Raw genomic sequence first — 23,718 nt, 5'->3', positions numbered from 1 at the left:
TCATTTTCTGTATTTGAGTACTACAGGCTGCTGTGGCATCAGCCCTCTCGTTAGCGCTTATTCCAACATCGCTTGGTTAAGTCCTTGTGTTTGTGCCATTACTGCGCCATTATGGGAGACAAACATTGCAGCCTCCTGAAACAACCACAAGAAGGAACCTGCGCAAAGGTACAACGACAAGTCCCGTAAGCATCCTTCAGAGCAGAGGTGTGGATTCTGAGAGGAATCCCTATGCCTTTAAGGCAATGGCCATATAGTATACTGAACCAGAGAAGTATAGCAGACACCATAGTACTGATGCATTATTAGCATTGCAAGCCTGATAGCGAAGAAAAGGCGGCATCCGGCATAATGTTGTATACTACGCGGACCACCTATCACCTGGTGGCAAAGTGCATAGAGAAATACTCCCCCTCATCACTAGGCAAACGTATAAAGGTAGACACCCAACAAACCCCACACCCCCTCTCCCCCACAAAATATGGTTAGAGAAGTGACTTTGAAAAATTAATAACGACCAAATGTGATTAAGACTGACCCAGCAGAAATGAAGATGACTAACATAATGGCTTGCCAAAGAGAAAAGCAAAATTGAGCAAAGAACTTTTAATGAAAAGAGAAATAATGAGGGAAATCATAGGAGAGAATATGAGGAGAAGAAGGGAAGTATAATGAAAGCAATTAAATGCAGAGATGACCCAATCCTCATGCACTGCCAAAGAATAAAGAAATTTAGGCCACCCTGTAATTTCTTCCACAACCGCCCAGAATGGGGAGGCACCTACCTGTCAGGTGGCAGCTGCAGGTAGCTCCCCTCCAGAGCCGGGTTGAGGAGCAGGGAGGGCAGCAGGGGTGCATAGGCGAAGGCCAAGCAGTACGAGGTGAGGCTGGACCGCTGGTAGAAGTCCAGGATGCGCTTGCGGTCAGAGTCACTCAGGGGGCACAGGTCACGGCCATCCCAGTACTCGGAGCACATGTCCAGCACCAGGTCTGCAGTGCCTTGGGTGAACATCTGCAGTGTCCCCGACAGGGCCTGCAACATTCAATGTCCAAGAATAGTACATTCGCAGATGAGGAACCGGAGCTCGGGCTAGATCTGCTGGACGATGGTCCAAGACCCGCTGGATCCATTGCGCTAGATCCGCTGGTCCAATGTTTGACCAGCATAAATTAAGATCAAGGCTAATCAAAGAGATTTTATAACTGGTCAGTGAGACTAGAAGTCCCCCACACGCCATTGTGTAATGATGTGTTTTGATCGACGATTCAAAATGCCGTCCCAATTTACTGGAGGAGCACAGTATTGAAAGCGGTACTTTGAAAGTGGTACCATTGATACATGCTCTCTGGTTCTGCAAGGCAAAAAGAATTTCTCTGAATCATCGTTTGGAATGCACCATGAGAGAACAATGAAAATACTTTGGCGCAGAGTACTCAGTATGGGCTAAGGGGGCATATGACAATAATTGCACCCCAATCATCTCATTATAAGCCAGAATGTGTGCTAGAATTAAGTGCCACCAGCCAAAACATAAGAGGAATTGTCCAGAACTGCAGCTAATCATAGGCCTTCTTGATTTCTCCTAGCAAATCGTCCATAACTAAGAAAACTAGTCTATTCCATAATGTTTCTAATTCATAGCCAGTATTTGGACAGTCATACCTGCTTATAGAACAGTAACAAACAAAACCTGCGACTGTAATCATACGACAAAAAGTGACAGTCAGTTCTGCTTCTTTCTTTTGTGCTCCAAAGCTAAAAAAATTTAGCATTTCTTACACACAGGATTCAAGGTCACTGCTCAGTAATACTGCATAAGGCGAATTTCCTTTGTAAACAGTAAAGGAAACTTGTACCTTCAAAACTGTGACAGAAACCTCTGTGCAGTCTGTGAATGTGGGCTGTCCAGCAAAGTCGGCATTATGTATTATGTTTTTAGACGATTATTTAACTAAAATTTACTAATCAGCTTTTTCATGTCTGATTTTAACAGCATATACTATATTGCCATATTGAAGGCTGTTCACGCTTAAACGTAAGTTCCGTTTTTAACCCTTAAAATTCACTAGATGGCTTAGAAATTAAACCTATCAAGCATGTGGTAGATGCAATAGCACCCATTTTAACAAAAATTTACAATGTTTCACTCTTAACTGGTGAATTTCCACTACAGATGCAGATTGCTAGAATAATAATATTGCACAAGGGAGGAGATAAAAATGAAATCATCAATTATCGTCCACTTTCTATACTGCCAATATTCTCAAAAAATCGTGACACAAAATCCTAGAATTCTCGTGTATAAAAAATGCTAAATACGTGGCAACTATATAGGGCATTGTGGCCTATGCGGCCAGGTACGCGGCGCAGCATCATTCCGTTTTCTCAATTGGACCGTCCCAGAGCTTCCGAATGAGCAGAGACTGGTTCAGGTTACATTCAGAGACATGTTTTAGCCGACAGCACTATTTAAAATGCTGAAAGTCGACCATGCAAAGGAAGTTCGGGTACCGCACCGCTGAGACATCGAAATTATGCCGCGCCGCCATACGATAACTGATACATGCTATACGGCACTGGCCATGCTAGTCATGCGAGAACACTCTCTAAAAGCAGCCAAAACTGTGAGCCCACTTAATACAGGTGTTTACGAAGAGGAAATGCGGCTGCGCGTCCACCGTCGGAGGCAAGCAATTTACTGTGTTTCCAGAGGAGCCGGAAATCACCTCCTTCACATCATTATACGCGTCCTGCTTCAAATAAGTGAGCCCCATTTTTAAATCGCTTGTGCTAATAGTAATTAAAACTTCTGAGGCATAAATCGTAGCCGGAATAGCCATTTGTTTGCATGTTTTCTTTTGCGATGCCTTCAGTTTCGGTCTACGTTACCCAGCCTCCTACACCAGCTGTGCCGGAGCGATCCTGCAATACTCTCACCGCTGCTCGCAGGGTGGCGCTGGCTTGCTAGGCGATCGCGGTGACCTAGCGAATGCCCGTTGCCTATAGGCTTTGCCATTTGGTCTGAATCCTTTCAATTAGGTGAGGAAGCTGTACAAAAAAAGAAAACTTGGAATGCCATCTTTCTCTGGTGCTTGTTACTTCCTGATACACTTCCTACAAGCGGTTATGCTTTTTCTTCTTGGCTTGGCTTCTCCCTTCTCTTCTCTTGGCTTGCATTGGCCTATGAATTTCTATGTCAACAGCGTGTTGCCTCTTAATTCTGTCACTCAATAGCAAAAAAACTTACAGCCTAGTAAGCTAAAGTTTCCGAGCAGTGTTTGTACAAGCCCACCTCTTTGACGACCGAAGAGCACATGTTGGGGAAGGGCATCTTGAGACGTGGGAAGTTCAGCGACCGTGCCAACCTCCCCTTCTGAACCACTTCCGGTTGCTGCGAGAGAAAGTAAAAGGGGGCCCAATTCAATCCTTTGGCTTAAACTATCATGAGCACACACTCCATGACCCGTGATCAGAGCAGCCTGATATCTCTTAGGTATTCGTTAGAAGAATCTTCAATGGCCAAGATTCTGGCACCCTGGTGCCAACCTTTCACTAGTAGGATTGTGCGGGATGTAGAGCTAAGTGGAAAGGTTCGATGCAGTGACCACAGAATAGTAAGGACTCAAATTAATCTGGATTTGAAGAGGGAACAGAACAAATTAGTGACGAGAAAGTCCATCAACAAATTAGCGGTAAGAGGAAAAGTACTAGAACTCAGGATCTCCCTGCAGAATAGATATTGAGCTCTAACCGAGGATGACGACATTAGCCTAGAAGCAATGAACAATAATTTCAGAGATATCATTACTGAGTGCGTTGTAGAAGTAGGCAGCAGTGTAGTTAGAGAGGATACCGGTAAACTATCTAAGGAGATGAAAGATTTGATTGAGAAACAGCAAAGTATGAAAGCATCCAGCCCAACAGACAGGATAGAACTGACAGAGATATAAAAGCTAATCAATAAGCACAAAGTGGCCAACATAAGAAAGTATAACACCAAAAAAATTGAGCATGCTCTAAAGAACGGTCGTAGCCTGAAAGTTGTAAAAAGGAAATTAGATGAAGGCAAAAATCAGATGTCTTCACTGAGGGACAAGGCAGGCAATGTCATTACTAACATGAACAAGATAACCAAGGTAGCCGAAGAGTTCTCTATGGACCTCTACAGTAGCCAGGACAAAAATGAGATTAGCTGTAGTGAATAGCAATCAAACGTTCCGCCAATGAAAAGGGGAAAGCAGCTGGGGAGGATTAGGTAACTACAGATTTGTTGAAGGACGGAGGGGACATTGTGCTAAAAACACTGGCCACCCTGTATACGCAATGCCTGATGACATGAAAAGTACCGGAATCATGGAAGAATGCTAACATTATCTTAATTCATAAGGGGACGCTAAGGACTTGTAAACTTAAAGACCAATCAGCTTACTACTATCAGTTATGTATGTACAAGGTATTTACCAAGGTAATCGGTAATAGGATCAGGACGACCTTAGACTTTGACCAACCAAAGGATCAAGCAGGATTTCGAAAGGGTACTGCACCATCGATCATATCCAAACTATAAATCAGGTGATAGAAAAGTGCTTGGAATATATAACCAGCCCCTATACATAGCATTCAATGACTACGAGAAAGTATTTGATTCGATCGAAACCTCAGCAGTCATGCAGGCGTTGCGGGATCAGGGTGCAGGTGAGCCAAAGTACTGGAAGATATCATAGTGGCTGCACAGCAACCATAGTTCTGCACAAAGAAAGTGATGAAATTCTAGTAACCAAGGAGACACCATCTCCCAAGTGCTATTTACAGCTTGCTTAGAGGGTGTATTCAAACACATAATTGGGAGCAATTAGGCATCAGGGTCGATGAAGAATATCTCAGTAATCTGCGATTCACTCATGACATTGCCTTATTAAGTAACTCAGGGGAGCAACTGCAACTAATGATTAATGATCTAGACAGGAGAAGCAGAAAGGTAGGCCTAAAGATTAACATGCAGAAGACTAAGGTAATGTTGAACAGCCTGGGAGAGGAACAACAGTTTACAATAAGCAACAAAGTGCTGGAAGTGGTAGGGAAATAGTATGTCTAATTAGGACAGGTTTAATGCAGATCCAGACCACGAAAGGGAAATAACTAGGAGAATAAGATTAGGATGGAGCCCATTTGGAAAGTACTCGCACAGTATGACTAGCAGCTTACCAGTATCTCTCCAGAGGAAAGTGTATAACAGTTGCATCTTACCGGTACTGACCTATGGGGCTGGATGTTAACGAAGAGGGTACTATGTACTTAAGTTGAGGACAACACAGAGGGCTGTGGAATGGAAAATGGTAGATGTAATGTTAAGAGATAGGAAGTGTGCAGAGTGTGTCAGAAAAATAACTCGAGTTACTGACATTCTAGCTAAAATCAAGAAGAAATGGGCATAGGCAGGGCATGCAGTGTGAAGAGAGGATAACCGATGGTCGCTTAGAGTAACAAATTGAATTCCAAAGGAAGGAAGGTGTGGCAGGAGGTGGGGGCAGAAAATTAAGTGGGTGGATGAGGTTAAGAAGTCTGCTGGGGTCAAGTGGATGCAGCTAGCACAGGACCGAGTAACTGGAGCAATATAGAAGAGGCCTGCAGTGGGTATAGTTCAGCTGGTGATGATGATGATGAACGCAACTAAGCCAATCCTCAAATATTTGAGAGACACAGGCTTTGGCATCAGACTAAACTCAATGAGGGTGTTCCCCTGTGTTTATGAACCGAAGCACAACCTCCATACAATCTGAACAGAGACCCAAGTTTTTTTTTACCCCTCCTTTGCTTTCTACTCTCTGACTATAACCCCCCCCCCCCCCCCCCCAATTTAGGCTAGAAAACTGGGCATTCCTTGGGTGACCCTTTTTTTGAAGCAAAAGCTTCACTACGCCAGGTAGTTCGAGCCGTCGGGTATGCACGCTTTTCACCTTGAGGGAGATTTAGAGGTCAAATTTCTGTGTTAAGCCTGGTGGTCGCCATGTGACTTTGGGGCATGGTCACGTAGGCCATCAAGTGACTCGTGACCACTGTCAAGATCACGTGACCTTGTGGTCAACAAGTGACTTTGGGGCATAGTGACATAGGCCACCAAGTGGCCCGTGACCACTGTCAAGGTCACGTGAGGTGCCGTCGGGTATGCACGGCTTTCACCTTGAGGGAGATATAGAGGTCAAACTTCTGTGTTAAGATATATATATATATATCTTAACACATAAGTTTGACCTCTAAATCCTCTGGTGATCGCCATGTAACTTTGGGGCATAGTCACATAGGCTGCCAAGTGGCCCGTGACTACTGTCAAGGTCACGTGACCTGGTGGTCACCATGTGACTTTGGGGCATAGTCACGTAGGCCACCAAATGGGCCGTGGCCACTGTCAGGGTCAAGGTCGCATGAGGTGCCATCAGGTACGCACGCTTTTCACCTTGAGAGAGATTTAGTGGTCAGACTTCTATGTCAAGCCTGGTGGCCGCCATGTGACTTTCGGGCATAGTCACGTAGGCCACCAAGTGGCCCGTGACCACTGGCAAGGTCAAGGTCACATGAGGTGACGTCAGTGTGGCATGGAAGTAGAGGGCGCTAAGCCCCTGGGGCTCCTGTCTGGGTTACAACACTGCACAAGATGGAGGAACACAAACACTCTGCTACAGCAGCGTGTCGGAATGCAAAGACACGTCAAAATGAGGTTCTGAAAAGGAGCCGTCCCGAAGAGGCTGATGAAGAATGGGCTTTACATTTGGAGAAACGTAGTGCATTTAATCCAAGCTTGGCAATGAGCGCAGCCATGTACATCAAGCTTTCACTTCCCTCCAGGTTTAACCAAAGTTAAACCTGTTAATTTTTTTTGTTTCTTCTGCTTCTTGGCCTCTTAAATGTATCCTCAAGTAAAGTACCTGTGTGGCTCAGGAAATCTGTGGGGCCTCATTCAGCAGAGCCGAACGAGATGTGGAATGAATAGCAGTCAGAATGACCACATACCACGTGCCTGAAGAGTGCCACGTGCTGGAGGTGCTGGTATGCTTCGACAGCACGCTCGGTGAAACCCATCTGGACGGCCAGGTCGCACAGGCACCTGATGGCGAGACAAGCAAACGACATTTGCAACCAGTGAGACATGCTGGCAAGAATAGTCACTGAGCAAGCGGATAAGAGGGTACAAAACCAACATCCACTATCCACACGCACTATGAACGCACTCTCATAGAAAAAAAGGACGGTTGTACGCATATCAATGTTGTTTAGAGGTGTGCAAATATTCAAAATTTTGAAAAGGAATTGAATATGTCTGTTATTCGATTTGTATTTGTGTTCAGGAATTTTCGACTACTTGAAAATTTCTGAATACACCAAACATTTTTGAGTTCACCGCAGTTTCCCTGCACTGCGTGATTGCCCGCAATGGTTGACAGTGCAGTGGATAGCGCAAAACGCGACGGGGCTGTTTTGTGAAGAGGGACCTTCCATTTTGTGAAGCTGCCCTTCCCGACGACTGTGTACACAAATCAAAGTGCTTGACGAAACCGGGAAAAAGCGTTCTCACTTCGGTTTCACCTCAAGTGCAGGCAACCATAATGTAAGTGTTTGACAGATAAAGATTACTATGGTGCAAACGGTTTTCGGCAGCTTTCTAGGCCCATTCGATAATTTGAGCTTTTAGTCGATTCGGACGTTTTTTTCTGGTCCCTTGAAGGCAAAATTAATGAGAGTTTACTGTATTCAGCAGCAATATGACAGCTCCATCCTATACAAAAAAGAAAATAAAAGAAGACAAACTGGTATATGGAATCCTGTATAGATTTATACTGAGTATTTCAGTAGGGTGTACACTTCTGTGCAGTTGTAGCATAATTTTATTAGCAAATACCATCTGAATTCTGAAATAAACAAGACGAGCAGTGTTTGCTATATTTTCCATTTTTTCCACACTGATCAGATATTCGATTCAACATTCGAAGGTGTTTTTTTTCCTGACATTCGTATTCGATTCGCATTAAAAAATTTTCAATATTTGCACGCACCTAACGTTATTCTTTAAGATGCTACTTTCTAAAGGGGACGGATACCCTTGGCACCCTTTTAAAAGTTGTCCATCCTTGACTGCATGTGTGTGAAGCAATATGTGCTCGGAGCCCTCATCCCATCTTACGTCCCTCCCAGAGGCACCTGATTGGCCCAGATGCTGGACTGGAAATGGTTGAGCCGCTGCATCTAACTTGCGGAGTCTTGGCCAATCAGGTGTTACAGAGAGCGGCGTTACTGAAAGGGTTGCAAGTTTCGATATGGGCCCTAGGTTTGTCCTCAGTTTCAGTCCAGGTGAGGCAGAGCTGCACGGGGCCCTCACCGTTTGTTGACAACGGGCACGGCCGACTCATTGTGTAGGCTCTCGCAGGCAATGTGGTCGCAGAAGCGGGCATACTTCTCCTGGGTGGCCGGGTTGCATGTGTTCAGCAAGATGCCCAAGCCCTGGCAAAGAGAAGGCAGTGGCATTAGCAAGGAACTGACTATTCGGAGTCACTTAACCATCTACCGTCTTGTTTAGGGAGAGGGGAATGAAGACTGAAGAGGAGAAAAAAAAAGAGAAGGTAGGAATAAAGGAAGTGAAGGGACAGTAGCCGAGACACACAAAGAAAAAAAAGAAAAAAAAAAGGAAAGGAAGCACGGAGAAGAAAATGAAGGAAACACAACAAATAAATGAAAAAAAAAAAAAAAAGAAGGAACGACAGAAAACACAAAAAAAAAGTAAGGAAGGAAGGGAAAGACTTGGCATCAAGCACATCGGTACTACATACAAGTAAAATCCTACCACAAAGCTTAATAGAGTTCGCACACAAATAGTGTGACGTGAGTTCCTCAATAAAACGGTTCTCTACGTATTGAGCACGCTTGTATTACCCTGCAAGCGTCCCAAACTCAATTCTCCACTTGCACCTTGGCTTTTCCCTGCTGTTTCCCTAACCTTGAAGTCCGTTCTATCACTGCTGAAGGATCCTCTGCATGTGATGACTTGCCCATGACCATTTCCTCTGCCTAATTTCTATCAAGATGTCATTAGCTTTTCTTTTTTTCCATAACAACTTTTGCCCTTTCTTGTGTTTCTATGCGTGCTTATATAAACCATCGTCATCATCATCATCACTCTGACCATGCTTACTGCAAGGCAAGTGCTTTTCCCACATCTCATCAAAATATCCGGCCATAAAAAAGGCTCCTGTTTGTGTAGGTAAATAACCAAGCACAAGTTGATTGAGGCTGCGAGTGGTATCCTGCAGCCAGCTACTCTCCATGCTCAGCAAAGGGCGTCCTTACCAGTGGCTTGAGGTTGGTGATGTAGTCCTTCCAGCAAGGGTCGTCAAACTGCACCCCAAAGGCTGACAGCATACTGTGCGTCAAGTCAAGCACCTCGACGTGAGTTCCCGGGTGGTACATGTGGTCTGGGGGATCGTAGCCTGCAAGCCTCGAGTCACGCCTCACCAGCCCTGCTCCATCCAGGCCGAGCCCCTTGCCTCCTCCTGAGGGGGATTCCCACAATGCATGGGGTGAACAATGCATGGGCAGTTCTTCATTTTTTCAATAGATGCTGTAATGATTACTACAAGTTAAAACAGCTAGAGAGAAGAAATGCAGCAGTTCGGTTAGCGTGTTAAAATTAATAGAAAGACTGATGCATCAAAATCTGCAGCAAACGGCACAACATTGGGAATCTCTACTAAACAAGCACAGGTACAATATATCAGCAGCGGTAACATTAATCCAGTCAACAAAGTCAATTGGATTCCTGATCCATTAAAACTATAACCTTCTCTACTTCAAAGATCCTGATGATCTGGCATGGTTACCAAGCATTTAAAACAGCAAGTTACATTATGAAATGGCCTTTTCTTGGTGTCTGCCATATGAGGAAGCACGGCAATTAAATATTCAATTTTACGCCTAAGTTATTTAAGCTCTCTTTGAATGACCCCTAGCACTTTTCTTAGAAGCTGAGCTCACCCTCAAGCACCGAGTCACCGGCACCGGGGGTCACGACCCTCTCCTCTAACATGGGGTCATCGAGATCATCGTCCAGGTTGGCCGAATGGCGGATGTTGTTGCCCGAGCCACCAAGGTTGGAGCCATGGCTGTTGCTGCCCCTGGAACGTGGTGGCTTGAGGAAGAACACCTTCTCGGGTGTCGGGTTGGGCCACGACAGTATCCCCTTTTTGTCGACACAGCACAGGGTCTGCGTCAATACAGTCACCGGCAATCAATTCAGCAAAGTTCTGGTACAACCATGACCCAAGGGGATAAGAGAGGTGTTAAAGATAAGAGGCGTTCCTGGCTAACTTTGCCCACACAAACTGGGGTGCATAAAAGTTTTTTTTGAACGCGGCCTTCGTACTGAATTCCTTCATTGCATAAGGATGTCAAGTGACACGGAGGATCCTGCATTTCATGTACAGTGTGGAAATCGATGTCACCACTTACGTCCACAGCTTCATCATTAGATAGCAAAGAAACTAATCCTGTGGTGGCTTCCATGTTCTGAAGATGTTTGTGACCACATGTATTTGGACGGTTGCTAGGACTTTGACTATCACTGCATTTTTTAAGCTTAATAACGAGTCATAGTAGTGGACTAGCATGTAGCTTGATCCGTACCGTTGCATCCAGACCTGAGAGTTATGCTCAAGCTAAGACAATTACAACTATCGGTGAGTATGCACTGCGAATACAAATCCAAAATGTATAATTGGAGATTATCTGTTTGGCAGGAAGAGATGAAACATTGCACTTCTCTAGCAAGCATCCATGCTTTAACTGCCACGAGATCTCTACCACATAATTAGTTGACCTTTATTAGCAAATAGTGAAGCTCAGTAGCATTAAAAAAAACTCAATCCTCAAGTGCTGTTCTGACATAATCCTTAACACACATTACCATTAGTATATAGACTAGTGCATCGGATAAACACATCCCCCAATGCTTACACCTGGTAAATAATTTGTAACTTTGTATCTTCTCCCACACTGTGTAGGTTTCGGTTTAACTTGCTGAGTGGTGGCTACGTTGTCAACTTACAGTTTAGGTTCGGTAAGGCAAAAGAAACTACAATGTTACTGCTGCTTCATCATCTTCATTCACCACTAACATGAGGCAAGGCAGCACCAACAGACTATACAATAATTAATGTACAAGCAGATAAAATTTCTATGCCTCACATGCTACAAAGTCAACTTTGAAATAGTATCACTCTTCAGCACTGAAATTCAAACTGAAACACGAGAGAAGAAATCAAATTATAAATTATTTATTGGAGATAGGCCAATTCCATGTTTACGCCTAACAACAGAATGTTTTATTACAATATGTGCAGGGAAACTGTTGGTCCATTGGGTGGATGCACTTCACAAGGTACAAATGCATGCTTCCCCATTGGGAAGTGGTCGCCGCTAGAGTACACATACAATGCTTAGAATTTGGCACAGAGGCCTTAATTGTTACATGTTGCGACCTTCTCTTGTTTAAAGGCCTCCCCCTCCAACCCCTGGCATGTTGCATGTTTTGTTCATCCGTTCAGAAACATGTACAGTCTACGTCACCCTTGTGTAGAGCGCTCGATCGGCGCACTTCCCTGCATAAAAATCGATACCTCGTCACAGTTTCTACTTTTTACAAGCAGTGCTTGTACGGAAGTAGATCCACACAGACCTGTGAACAAGATGAGCTGGAGCACTTTGTCCGCAAATCGTGGGCTGATTTTGAATTTCAGTTTCTAATGCGGGTTGAGCACTGCCCGAGCGCTCTACACAAGGGTGACGTCGACTGTACTTTGATGATGTAGGCAGGCAGAGGCTTCTTCAAAGTTGTTAAGCCTAACCATGCATTGGCGTAGATTTCCATTACAGCAAAAAGACACCATCAGAAGCAGGTTTTTATCTTTTTGTTGTCTTCAGGCGGTCAGCTGAAGGAGAGAGAGAGAGAGGCAACACTGCTCACTGTGATACTTCCCAGCACATGCAGGAGGCTGGACGTTCTCCACAGGTGGGGAGCCCTGCCCTGTAGCAGGGACAGGAACAGGGGCCGCACCTGGCCCCAGGACAGCACCGAGCCATCGGGGTGCGTGGACTCCACCTCGTCTGTTTCCTCAAAGGGGTCGTCGTGCACACGCTGCGCCACCTGTTCAGGTTGGGAAGCATGGTTTCCGAAAGGCTAACAGGCTCATGTGCCATCCTATTGGCACCAACAAATGCAATCTGTTAGCAGGTTGCCTCTAGCAGGTGTAACTATGAAGTCGCTGCCAGACAAGCGCCATCTGGTACCACACAAATGAACCTTGTTTGGCAGTAGTGTAGCGTTATTTTGTACTATGCAACGACACCGGAAACTGTCATACGAGATGTCAAAAGGGGGCTCCATTTGGCGCATTTTCTTGTGACCCAACAACGAAACATGCTGCATGCATAAACTGTGTCCTGTCAGTTCAATGTCACAGCTCAAACCTACCTGCAGCCCAACGTTTCTGGATTTAGAGAGAAAGGAGTATTAAAAAAAGCAGAAACAACAAATGTTCGTGTATTCTGTCAGAGGAACTATGTGTAGCCCATAACTAAACATGGAAAGTAGCATGGATTGTGCAAAAAAGTGGAAAATAACCTATAACGACTTTTTTCTCCCAAACAGTTATGGTTTCAACCACTGAACAATGGCTGTGACATTCCAAATGCGTCAAGGACATATGATGAGCATAAAAACTTCAATTATGGTCGCTGCTTTGTTCACTTTATTTCACAGCAACTCTTGAGCAAGTCTGCTCAAAAAAATTAAAATCGCGAAAAATGAATATGCAATGATTATGTCTAAGTTTTTTTCCAAACTCTCATGACTCAAAACGTGTCTGTGAGTAAAATTCAATCACAAATTATATAGTTTGGTAATTCATGTACACTTATGATTTGTGCAGTGCTCTAAACAAACAAACAAAAACAAAACAAAAAATTTTGGCACCTCTAATGCTTTAAGCCCCCCACACAAACTTTACATCTAGGTTTAGTTAAGTGCAGACCGTGTGATGCTATGTGTGAGAACTTTGTCCTCCAAAGAAGGTCCAGATACTGATTCTGACTGTTTTCCAGGTCAAATTCCTGCTTATTTGTTTTGGTTTATTTCGTGGGGTTCAACGTCCCAAAGCGACTCGCGCTGTGAGAGACACTGTAGTGGAGGGCTCCGGACATTTCGACCACCTGAGGTTCTTTAACATGCACTGACATTGCACAGCACACGGGCGCCTAGCTTTTCGCCTCCATCGAAAAGGCATCTGTCGCGGCCGGGATTCGATCCCAAATCCTTGAGCACAGAAGTCGAGTGCCTTGACCACTTCACCCCCGCGGTGGGGTTAAGCTTCTGCTTGTATTCCTGTAATCGCTCAAGGCTTAACCTACAATGAGCCTTTTTTGTTCATACACATACACTGCATATACAATAAACGTCATGATCTGTGCCCAGGCAGCATAAATAATTGGCCCAACATCGGTACTATATTGACAATGCCCTGTCAAACATAGGACCACTAATTTGCCAACACAATACCAATATATACCAATATTGGGTGTCTCTCTCCTTTCTACCAAGGTAAAACCGCCATTTAGGGAGGGAGATGGCAACCAACGGACCGTGTGCTCCAGCTGGGCGGCGACCATGAGGTGCAGGCGGGCCGTGCCCAGTGCGTGCAGCCCCAGCCAGAGGGCGGGCAGGGAGAGTGGTAGCAGGGGCAGGATGGCCAGGGCGGGCTGTAGTACCAGCTCCTTGACACTGCCCGCACGGTCCCCCAGGTAGCGCCACTGGGCCAGCTTCAGCACCGTCGTCAGCACCTGCACAGCACAGGAGAGGTGAACAACCAGGTGAGCAACATTGCGTTACCGCACTTTAAAGTTACCGTGTCTGGTTCTCCTTGTTTCTTTCTGTATGCTGCGACGAATACAGATTTTTTGATGTGTAGGCCTCGCCCACAATAGATTATTCTGCACAAACAACAAAAAATTTCTATGAGGAACTTATTACTGCTTAGGTGCAGTAAAGCGAAAGCTATATATATTTTTTTATATTTTTATTTAATGTTTCGTTCTTTTTTGTATGACTTATGGCCATTAATTACCTAATGTTTACATACTTTAGCCAATTTAGCCCCCCGCCGGGGTGGCGCAGTGGTTACAGCGCTCGACTACTGTTCCCAAGGACGCGGGATTGAATCCCGGCCTCGGCGGCCGCTTTTCGATGGAGGCGAAAAGCAAGGCGCCCGTGTGCTGTGCGATATCAGTGCACGTTAAAGAACCCCAGGTGGTCGAAATTTCCGGAGTCCTCCACTACGGCGTCTCTCATAGCCTGAGTCGCTTTGGGACGTTAAACGCCACAAACCAACCAAACCAATTTAGCCAATCTTGACTTGTTACATAGCTACTGGATTGAATTCTGGACTTCTGCATTGATTTATGACCTTTCTGGATTGGCTTATGGCTTTTGGCTATTGATTACCCAATGTTCAGATAATTAACCAGTTTAGCCAATGTTGACTTGATATGTGGATGTTGTTGGATTGGCTATGGATCTGTCTTGTTTGAGATGTTCCTGCGGGAGATTCTTAACAGAGGTCCAACCGTGCGAACCACATGACCTTCTAACTTTCTTTGTTTTTATTTGCTTTCGACCACGCAGTGCCATCTCTTCAGATAACATTGTATTATATGTTTAAAAAGAATACTTTTTCTTGTCTTTTTTTTCACCTCAAAATTTGTCGCAGCATCTAGGCAAAGGGAAAGGACCCTCTTCTTTTTTATTTGTTTTCATTTGGTTTTTTTTGCTTCAGTTAAGTGCCAACCTACAAAAAGATAGCATAAAAAATATGGTGATGCGGGCACCATATTTTTTATGGTGCCCGCAGGTGCCCGCGGGTGAGCAGGGGGCGGCAGAAAGTTAGGTGGGCGGATGAGGTTAAGAAGTTTGCAGGGGTCAAGTGGATGCAGCTAGCACAGAACCGGGTTAAGTGGAGAAGTATGGGAGAGGCCTTCGCCCTGCAGTGGGTATAGTCAGGTTGTTGATGATGACGATGATGCGGGCACGCTGTAGTGATATTTGGAGTGTGTTTGACATGAAGGACGATTGTGCCAGTGATACGCTGCGTTGTGATCCCCACATTTTATAAACTGTCTTCTGCTTGCTGTATCTTACATTCCTTTGACAAGTGTGTAAAAACTAGGAAGAGATGCTATGTAAATTCTGTGCAAGCCCATGTGATCCCCTGTGCCTTGTTTCTGAAGTGATATGCTTTTGACCCCTAATATATCTGCTGTCAGCAATAAAATACTTCCAGTACTTAAAATATGCGCTTTGCGTTCAACCTGAACTGTGTGCAATGAATCGGCACGCAGCAACATACTGCAGATACGACTAGGGTGTTCGGACCACGGCACAACGACACACTTGAGAGGGGGTGTTCGCTTGGCACTGTTGACCACGATGAAATATATGAGCAGCGACCTGAAATAGCTGCAAGGCCTATACAAGCGGCATTCTTGTACCTCTGTTTTCAGTTAAACCACTGCACATATGAGGGTGAGCTGCTGCGAAGCAATAAACACAAGGTTGGCATCAAAATGAAAGAAAACACAATATCTCACACGCTCATTGTTTCACTAGATTCCAAGGGACGAACGAAAGCAGCCAAACTGGAGACGATGGAGAGTGAAGCTACAGTACGACCGATCTAAATGTGTATGACCGCTCCAATGTCTATGCCCTATTACATAATATATTCAGGTTCTTGACATGTAATACGAACATGGTTCACCCTGCACCTAATTCAACTCCAGCTATTGGCAACCACTTAAATGCATGCTCGAAAATCAAGGAAAAACAAGTGCCCAGTATGCAACATGCACCCCAACGATACCCTACGACATATGTCATCGTGACTTAGGACTTCATACAACACAAACAAAAAAAAAGAACACTAAACCTTTTTACCCTTTTTTTGTACAACATTACCGCAAGAGATGCACTAGATGCTCAGGGGAGGAGAAAACTGCAGGAGAGGCATTTGCTCTCAGGGTCCCCCATAGCTCTGTACTTCTTCAATTTTTGCTTGAGCAGCTCGGTGCATCAACCTCAAAATGTCCCACTTTATAAGTTTTCAGCCTCAGTTCTGTGCTTAGGGTGCGCAAAGACTGCTCCATCTACCTTTTTTTTAAAATACTGCTGAGAAGCAAGCAGTTGATCAAGTTACTGTTCATTACATGTGGCAGCTTCATTGAAAACTGTTCAGCTCTTATTAGTTGCTTTTTTTTTTCCGCCCACAGCAAGCATCAGAAAACAATGAGAGTGTACTAACAAACTTTCAAAAATTCTTTTAGCAGTAGCAGCCAAAATGTCACTCCTCTCCTTGAAAGGTTGAGTAATCAAAGTGCATACAAAGCTACACCGCACGACTGCATGCTTTGGAAAAGCTGCACAAATGCCCTTCAATTCAATTCAATTTATTTCAATTTTGTTTTCCAGGCATTTCTGGATGGTTACTTGGACAAAAGCTGCTCACGCTTGACAAGGTCCCGAAACCAATACAAGGCATTGCCAGCGCATGCAATAACTAATTTCGAAACCAACAGCGACTACTGGAGATAACAAAGCGTAATAAACTAAAGATGTATAAAACAGAAAAAAGGGGCAACGGTAAAGTACAAAAGACAACAAATTCTCTAAATATACAGAAAACGTAAACAAGCAACTACATATGACATGCATTTTGAAAAAACATAACCAAAAAACACTCGAATCTCCCGTGAAAGTAATTGACAAAGTAAAGAAAATTATAATAATAAGAACGATATTACAGTACACAAGCATTGACAAATTTACAAAATAACTCCATAGTTCCTTCCTTTTTTAGCCAGTGGTGTGTTCAAATGCATTTAATGTATGGGGTTAGTTACGAGCTAAAGTCTGTAATTTATTGTCACTACAAAAAAAAAGTAGTACCTCCTAGTATTAACAAAAATTTTTTTCAAATGTAGCAATGGCTGCTTGTGGTGAATGCTCTGACTCACTATGCCTCAGCTAGTCAATCAAACAAACAACAAGTCAATGTTATCACTATCACAACAACTGTTCCCAGCCTTTTTCCTTTTCTTCATCCCAGTTCCATGCGTTAGTCTTCTTAACTAACCAAGAAACAACAGGAAATATTCCGAGAGGAACTCACGAGAATGCCGATGACGATCCTCTCTAGGTACACACTGTTGACGTGGTGGACTTCCTTGGTGAATGTCGTCACAGGACGCACCAACGAGTTCTCCAGACAAAGCCTGTGACATAGCATCGGGTTTCTTTTTTTTTTTAACAGCAATAGGACATATAACCTTTAATGTTAGCGTGGCATGCCGTTAACATCAATGTGACTGAGATGAGACTGTAATATGTGACTGTAATGTTCCAACATTTTTTAATACACTACCTCAGTGATTTCAAGCATGCTCTGGACGAGCTGGGCCACATTTTTCATTCTTGTGATGACTTGCGGCCCCTTCTCTTTCAAGAAGTATGTGAAAGACACAACAGTGTGCTTCCATTTCTTGCTGCTTACATTATTTACCATGTGTAACATTTATTATTATTTTTTTATTTATTTCACACTCTTTACACTTTCATGCGCTTGTTCTGACTAACACTGGCTATGTACTGCTATCCAGTTTCTACATGAAAAATGCTTATTCATGTGGCATCATTTGCATGCTATTATCACCATAGCTGTGTCATGATGTCATGATCACTATAGTTGTGCGCCTGTTTTATAAGGGCACGTTAAGTGTCATCCAACTTGTTTTGATCTGTTATGACCATACCTTGCTGTAACCTATGCAGTCATCAGAATCAGCGTAGGTATTCACAGTAGCGAGTGACTGCTGTTGGATAGTGGCAATAACAGCAAACCCCTGGACGGATGGGTCCGATCTCTGACGACCTTCACATCCCGAAAGTTATACTATCTTGGTAGCAGTAACCGTCCTATTTACTTTGACTTGAAAATAAAGAGCAAAATCTATGAGACAGCGGCAACTGATGTTTTGACACTTTTAGTTTAGAAATACACGGTTGAAACCGCACAAAGCAAGAGAGACAGCAGCAAGCATTGGGTCTGCATGATCATACCTGAAGAACTTGAGGTAAGGTGCCTCAAGCATGACAAAGTAGCGCGGTTCGACCGGCCGGCGAAGCCGGGCTCCCGTAAAACTGACACAGGTGGCAACACCTGTCTCGGGCACGAACGTCTCCTTCTCTTCCAAGGTCAGTGGTGCTTCCTTGCCCTGGGATAAAACAGGTGCATTTAGTGCCTTTGATGCCATAATATTATGCTGCAAATGGTCCCAAGTTGCAGTGTTTCGCTACTGACATCCTTTACGTTGCAGAAATGTTAAATAAAATGGTACATTTCCATGCGGAAGTATTACTTCTCCATTTCAAAGCCAATGCTCTTGTCTGTACTTGCGAAATGGTCACAAAAATTCCAGTGATGGTAAGAGAATACGGTGATGTCATTAACCGGCTACATGACACATACAGCACGTCGAGTATCTGTGATGGATCACAGGATGCATCCAGATCCTATGCTTGTTGTTCGGTTACACACATATATATACATATGTATATATATATTCTTGTCTAGTCAGTCGGTGGCAAGGATACATATTCTTGCCACTGACCAAAATTAATGTGGGGCCAGTTTTTAAGACATTTCTATAATAATTTTGTGCACCCATTCGTTGTATAGCGTTTCGAATTGTGTTATCGATTTCTCATTGCATAGAGACCAGAGCCCGGTAAAAAAAGTTGGCCGCTGCCATTTGAAAGCTCCTTAGTGCCATCTGTTGAATGTGAAGAAATACACAACCCTTGAACTGCCATGGGAGGTAATGGGACATACAGAAGAAACAGCCGGTCGGTGCTTTGTAAATGCTGCACGAGGCCTTAATTAGTAGAATAATTTGCAGCAGATGAAGTAACTTACTCTGCAACAGTAAAGCATGCAAAACAATGCACGCAGGAGACGATAATGCAGCCAGCACTGATAGAAACTGTTCATCTGCGCGCCTGCCTTTGCACGATGACGTGAGAGTATGTGTACAAATAGCAGGTCTGATTTGGCTTTGTCGAGCTGTTGGCATCTGTTGGCAACCCACTGTCTGGCATCTGTGGTGATTCACGAATCATGAATGTGGATGGCAGCGAGGTTATGAAATGCGAGGTAATCAATGTTTTGCAGAACAATGCGCTATCCACTCGTAAGATTTCATCCCTGAAGCTACAAATGCAAGAGAAGGTGGCCCCAACAACTAAAATGGGCCTATGGTAATTCAACGCACTGGACAAAACTCGTTAGTTTTGATCGCTCATACTAGATATCCAGAGCAATATTTGAATGTTACCACACAGACCAATGCCATTAGCAAGTGAGCACAGGAAAACAGCACTACAGCTGCGGTCTGCACTTATCTCTCTCATGTAGCTCGGAAGCAAAACAGTTTCACCCAGTCAGTGTTTGGTGAAGGAAATGCTCAGAACATGCCTATATAATACTTCCCATAACACAGTTACTGAATGATAAACACATTAAGACGACAATGCTCTTTAACCAATCGTTTCAAACACATTACTTACTTGTACGTACGCTCCAAATACCCTTGATATATCCCCCTCCCCCACCCTCACCCCAAACACTGCAAATATCTGATCCCTCGACACACACGTCTAGTATGACACACAAAGCGGTCGAATATCCAGGTGCTTCTCTTACTTTGGCTGTTACTACATCATAAACAACACGTTGGGGCCCAGGTAACTTAGTGTATGTACTTGCATGAGCATGACATGAACAATTACATACAGTCACAAAGGTTATAATTTTGGCAGACTCGAGAGAGATGGTGCCTGAAGTCTGGTTTTGAGAGTATGCGCAATTTGGTCTTGGTTCAAAAGCATCGTATTCCGGTCTATAGCATACTATACGTGCTAGTAAAGACGGAGGCCAGCTTACACCGCAGATTCAGACCAATGACATGTACTTCCAGCAGTGTGTTTCAAACTGAGATTTTGGTGAATATGGCTCCTAGATGTCAGGTGAAGCATGGCAGTCTATGTGGACATGCAAACACACACTGAATGCAGTACTAACAGAAAGAATCTTAATACATGTCAAAAGCCCCACTTGAAGACATTTTACCAGTGAGACTGCAATGCTTTCAGATGCATGCATGTAATCAGTGTTAGGTTTTTCTGGTGAATTTTTTTTATCAAAGAACAGGAATTGGTGTATTATAAAAACCAAGTGAACCAGGCTTATTTCTAAATACCTACAAACCATTTTTTTACTTTTAAAAAAGGTACTCCCCCCTTTGAGCAAGAAATTTTATACTGAAGAATTGCACTTCAATGAAACAATAAAATGGTATAATGCAAGAGACTGGTGATAGTTGTTACAATACGCTAGGTAGCACTCCCTCTGTTTATACACAGTACGGCCAGTGCGGTGCCCTCTTGTACTGCACTGTGAAGCGCCATCCTAGCTCTTCCATCGTGTTGCACTGTAGCAAAAAACCTGCACACTCTTCGCACTATAGCAAGAAATACAGAGGTGCATTGCACCTGTGTATTCTCTTTCACCCAACGTTGTGCAATGCAGCACTTAATCCCCTGCTTGGTTACATCCGATATTTCCTTCCCTTTCCCGTACTCCCTACCTCGCATGCTCACCTCACATACGATCCCTACTCAATGTGCAGCAGTCTACGCCAATGTAGTGGACTCGGGAGTTCTTCTTACTAACAGCTTTTGCTTCAAATATTACGTAAACTGATATGTTCATGGCCCAGTATCACCACGCTGTGTACTATACCGAACGACTGGGTGGTGATGACTAGTTGTTTTCAGAGAGTCAGGCAGGGCCGCTCACCCGGGTGACCAGGGTGCACCTGCCCGGTACCTGGTGTCCCGGCCGGACCACCACCACGTCCCCTTCGACCAGCAGGTGTACTGGTACATTGACCAGCATGTTGTCCCGAAGGGCCCACTGCAGGCTGATGCAGGGTGATGCCGGCTGGAACAGCGGAGCATGCTCTGAGGAGGACCAGGGTGCCTCCTCTCCACTGCCATGCTCAAGGGCATCTGGCCAACATGGACAAGAACAGGGGCTTAGATAAGCACAGCTGATAAGCATGGCTGAATAGGCATAGTTCAAGAGATGTAGATTCAAGAAGCACAGTACAAGAAGAAAGGAAGATTATTGGCAGGGCCATTATTGGGAAGACGAAATGGACATGACAGGATATGTAGCGCAAGAACAAATGATTGCCTCCTAGAGTAACAGAGTGCTGTCCAGGGGAAGGCAAGTGCAGCAGTGGGGGTGGCAGAAGGTTAGGTGGTCAGATGAGACTAGGAAGTCTGCAAGAATTAGTTGGTCACAGCAAGCACAGGACAGGGTTAACTGGGAGGATAAGGGAGAGGCCTCTCTCCTACAGTGGATAAAATGCTGATATTACTAAAGTTAGATTGAAAAAGCAGTTACATTCCTAAAAACGCCTCAATTCCACTAGCCTTGCATGTGATCAAGATACGACAGATCTTGGGATCAAACACAGTTTTGAAACTGTGTGAAGACAAAGCCAGATACTGCCAAGCCCCATCTCTTGTTCTGTGTGGAGACATTTCAGTCTACACTGCTGCCATCTTGCGTGCCATATAAACCAAGCAGACAGATAGGTTACTACTCAGGTAAGGAAGAACCCTTGTGAGAGAGAGAGGTAAATAAACATGCGAGTAAGAGGAGGACTTTTTTTTTCTTCCTGCAGAGTGCAACTGCCAACAGTGGTTGAAACAAATGAAGCTACTGGTGAACATTTTAATCTTAAGGCAGTGTTTAAGAAAGTGGGAAATTAGTTGACTAAATATTATGAATAATGACAATATAAAGAGACAGCATGGGATCCACACTGATAAAATGCAAATGTCATCCACGGAGTGAATAATAACTGGAGGCACATGATATGACAGAAAGGTTCCAAATGTGACATATGTAAGCAACAAACCTGAATCACCCCTGTTCTTCATGCATTGGTATTCACAAAACTTTGTGCATCAGTCACTGCTCATGCCTCACCACCTCTGGTTGGATACAACTCAAAAAGCACCCCTCAGAGAAGGCCTTTTAGCCAAGCCCATTGACTGATTTTCACTATGCCGAGTTTATTCCTATTTGAGAATCGGTGAACCCTTTTTTAATCTGACACACGCTGCACTGTTAAGCCGGCAGGACAAAGGGCATTAACCATGCTTTCATGAGAATCTTTGATGCCATTGGGTGCGGGAGAAAGAGGGGGGGGGGGGGGTCGTTTTAGAAACACAAGCCACTTTTTTCTTAAGCTACATCCAACTAAAGCATGCCGCCAATGCCTTGCACCTTTATTAGAATCCAGGCTAGGCAAATGTCAGGCCAATAAAGCGAGGCCCAAGGAACGCACTTGCCACTGTGGTGATCATGGCTCGTGCTCGGCGCCTCATCTCAAGGTGGCGCAATCTCGTGTCCCATATCACGAGGACAACATTGAGAGCCAGTACGCAGATGAGGAAGAGCGAATCACCAACAAGCACAGGTCCCCTGCAAAACAATGCGGAAAATTTAAATGTTTTCATCACCAACAGACACGTGTTGAATTAATGAGAGTTTCATCAATTCAAAAGCATCTCAACAGCTTCTTTTGCCTCTATAAACCCAGCAGACTCAAGCAGCGGCGGTGCATACTTTCATATGTCCAGTGCACTCGCAACGAATACGAGTTCCTCTAAGCGAGTTGCGCTCTATTTCACCATGAGGGGTGCGCAGGACCTACCTAGCCCTAGCAGCTCGCTTGTGTGGTGATGGTCGGTGCATGCCTACTTTTGCGCCTTCAAGCATTTGTTTGCGAGGTTCACAGTGCCAAGATAAAAAGGAATTGTGGAAGATTCCTTCTTATTTCAAATTTCATCCAGTTTAGCTCGTGTGGCGCATCTAAAGGTTGGCAGTAAAGATTGCTTTCACTGGGCGAGTGGTATGAGACATTAATCGCTTACCTAAGCCTGAATTCCATTTGCCCTCTGCATGTTTTCAGTTAACAATGTGAGCAAAATACCTATGGGAATTGTGTTGTTTAAGTTTTATGTGTGCCAAAGTGATTCAGTATAGGCTCAGGCAACAGTAATATTTACTTTGTCTTATTTCTTACAGTGCATGAAGTGTGCTAAATACCATCTGTGAAGTCAATTCCCTGTTGTAATGATTCTGCGTTCCAAGCACAGCCAAGTAGCAGCGTAAGCTCAACCCTGTTATGCTGTACAAAAGCTGAATTTTTTTTTCCTTCCTCCTGCTGTAACATTGTTTTCTTCATGACACGAGAGGGAACTTGCATTCATCAAAAATTTAATGACAAGGCTACAGAAGCACCGAACTTATCACACGAGCATTCTTGTGCTCTCAGGACTGTTTGGTGTCGAAAAGGAGTGAGCACGTAGTATGCTGTTTCTGTCACATCCATTGTTTTCTGCTATGCATCAAATTCTGCAACCCTGCTACAATTAGTAGCTGAATGAGGAGGAGCACCTGTTTCGCCTGCATGCATCATCTCAAAGGATATGC

The 23,718-nt window shown here is 44.2% G+C and overlaps 1 protein-coding gene across 3 annotated transcripts in view; it reads right to left on the bottom strand.

Annotated features, from left to right (window-relative positions):
- The window catches only part of l(2)k05819 (transmembrane protein 94-like protein l(2)k05819), a 55,625-nt gene that overhangs the window by 28,974 nt on the left and 2,933 nt on the right, over positions 1–23,718 (bottom strand). For all 3 annotated transcript variants that reach the window (XM_084604848.1, XM_084604846.1, XM_084604847.1), the window contains exons 4-15: positions 22,568–22,704; positions 21,004–21,215; positions 18,207–18,361; positions 17,260–17,362; positions 13,682–13,879; positions 12,009–12,188; positions 10,022–10,250; positions 9,338–9,540; positions 8,373–8,494; positions 7,010–7,103; positions 3,294–3,392; positions 786–1,033 (exon numbers count right to left, since the gene is read on the bottom strand). In XM_084604848.1, the coding sequence (XP_084460974.1) occupies positions 786–1,033; positions 3,294–3,392; positions 7,010–7,103; positions 8,373–8,494; positions 9,338–9,540; positions 10,022–10,250; positions 12,009–12,188; positions 13,682–13,879; positions 17,260–17,362; positions 18,207–18,361; positions 21,004–21,215; positions 22,568–22,704 (1,980 nt within the window). The remainder of the gene's footprint in view (positions 1–785; positions 1,034–3,293; positions 3,393–7,009; positions 7,104–8,372; positions 8,495–9,337; positions 9,541–10,021; positions 10,251–12,008; positions 12,189–13,681; positions 13,880–17,259; positions 17,363–18,206; positions 18,362–21,003; positions 21,216–22,567; positions 22,705–23,718) is intronic.

Source organism: Amblyomma maculatum, chromosome 5 (genome assembly GCF_055883805.1).
Source record: "Amblyomma maculatum isolate TAMU_Amacu chromosome 5, ASM5588380v1, whole genome shotgun sequence".
Classification (NCBI taxonomy): Eukaryota; Metazoa; Arthropoda; class Arachnida; order Ixodida; family Ixodidae; genus Amblyomma; species Amblyomma maculatum.
Note: the sequence above shows the minus strand (reverse complement) of the source record. Positions and strands in the feature narration are given on the sequence as shown.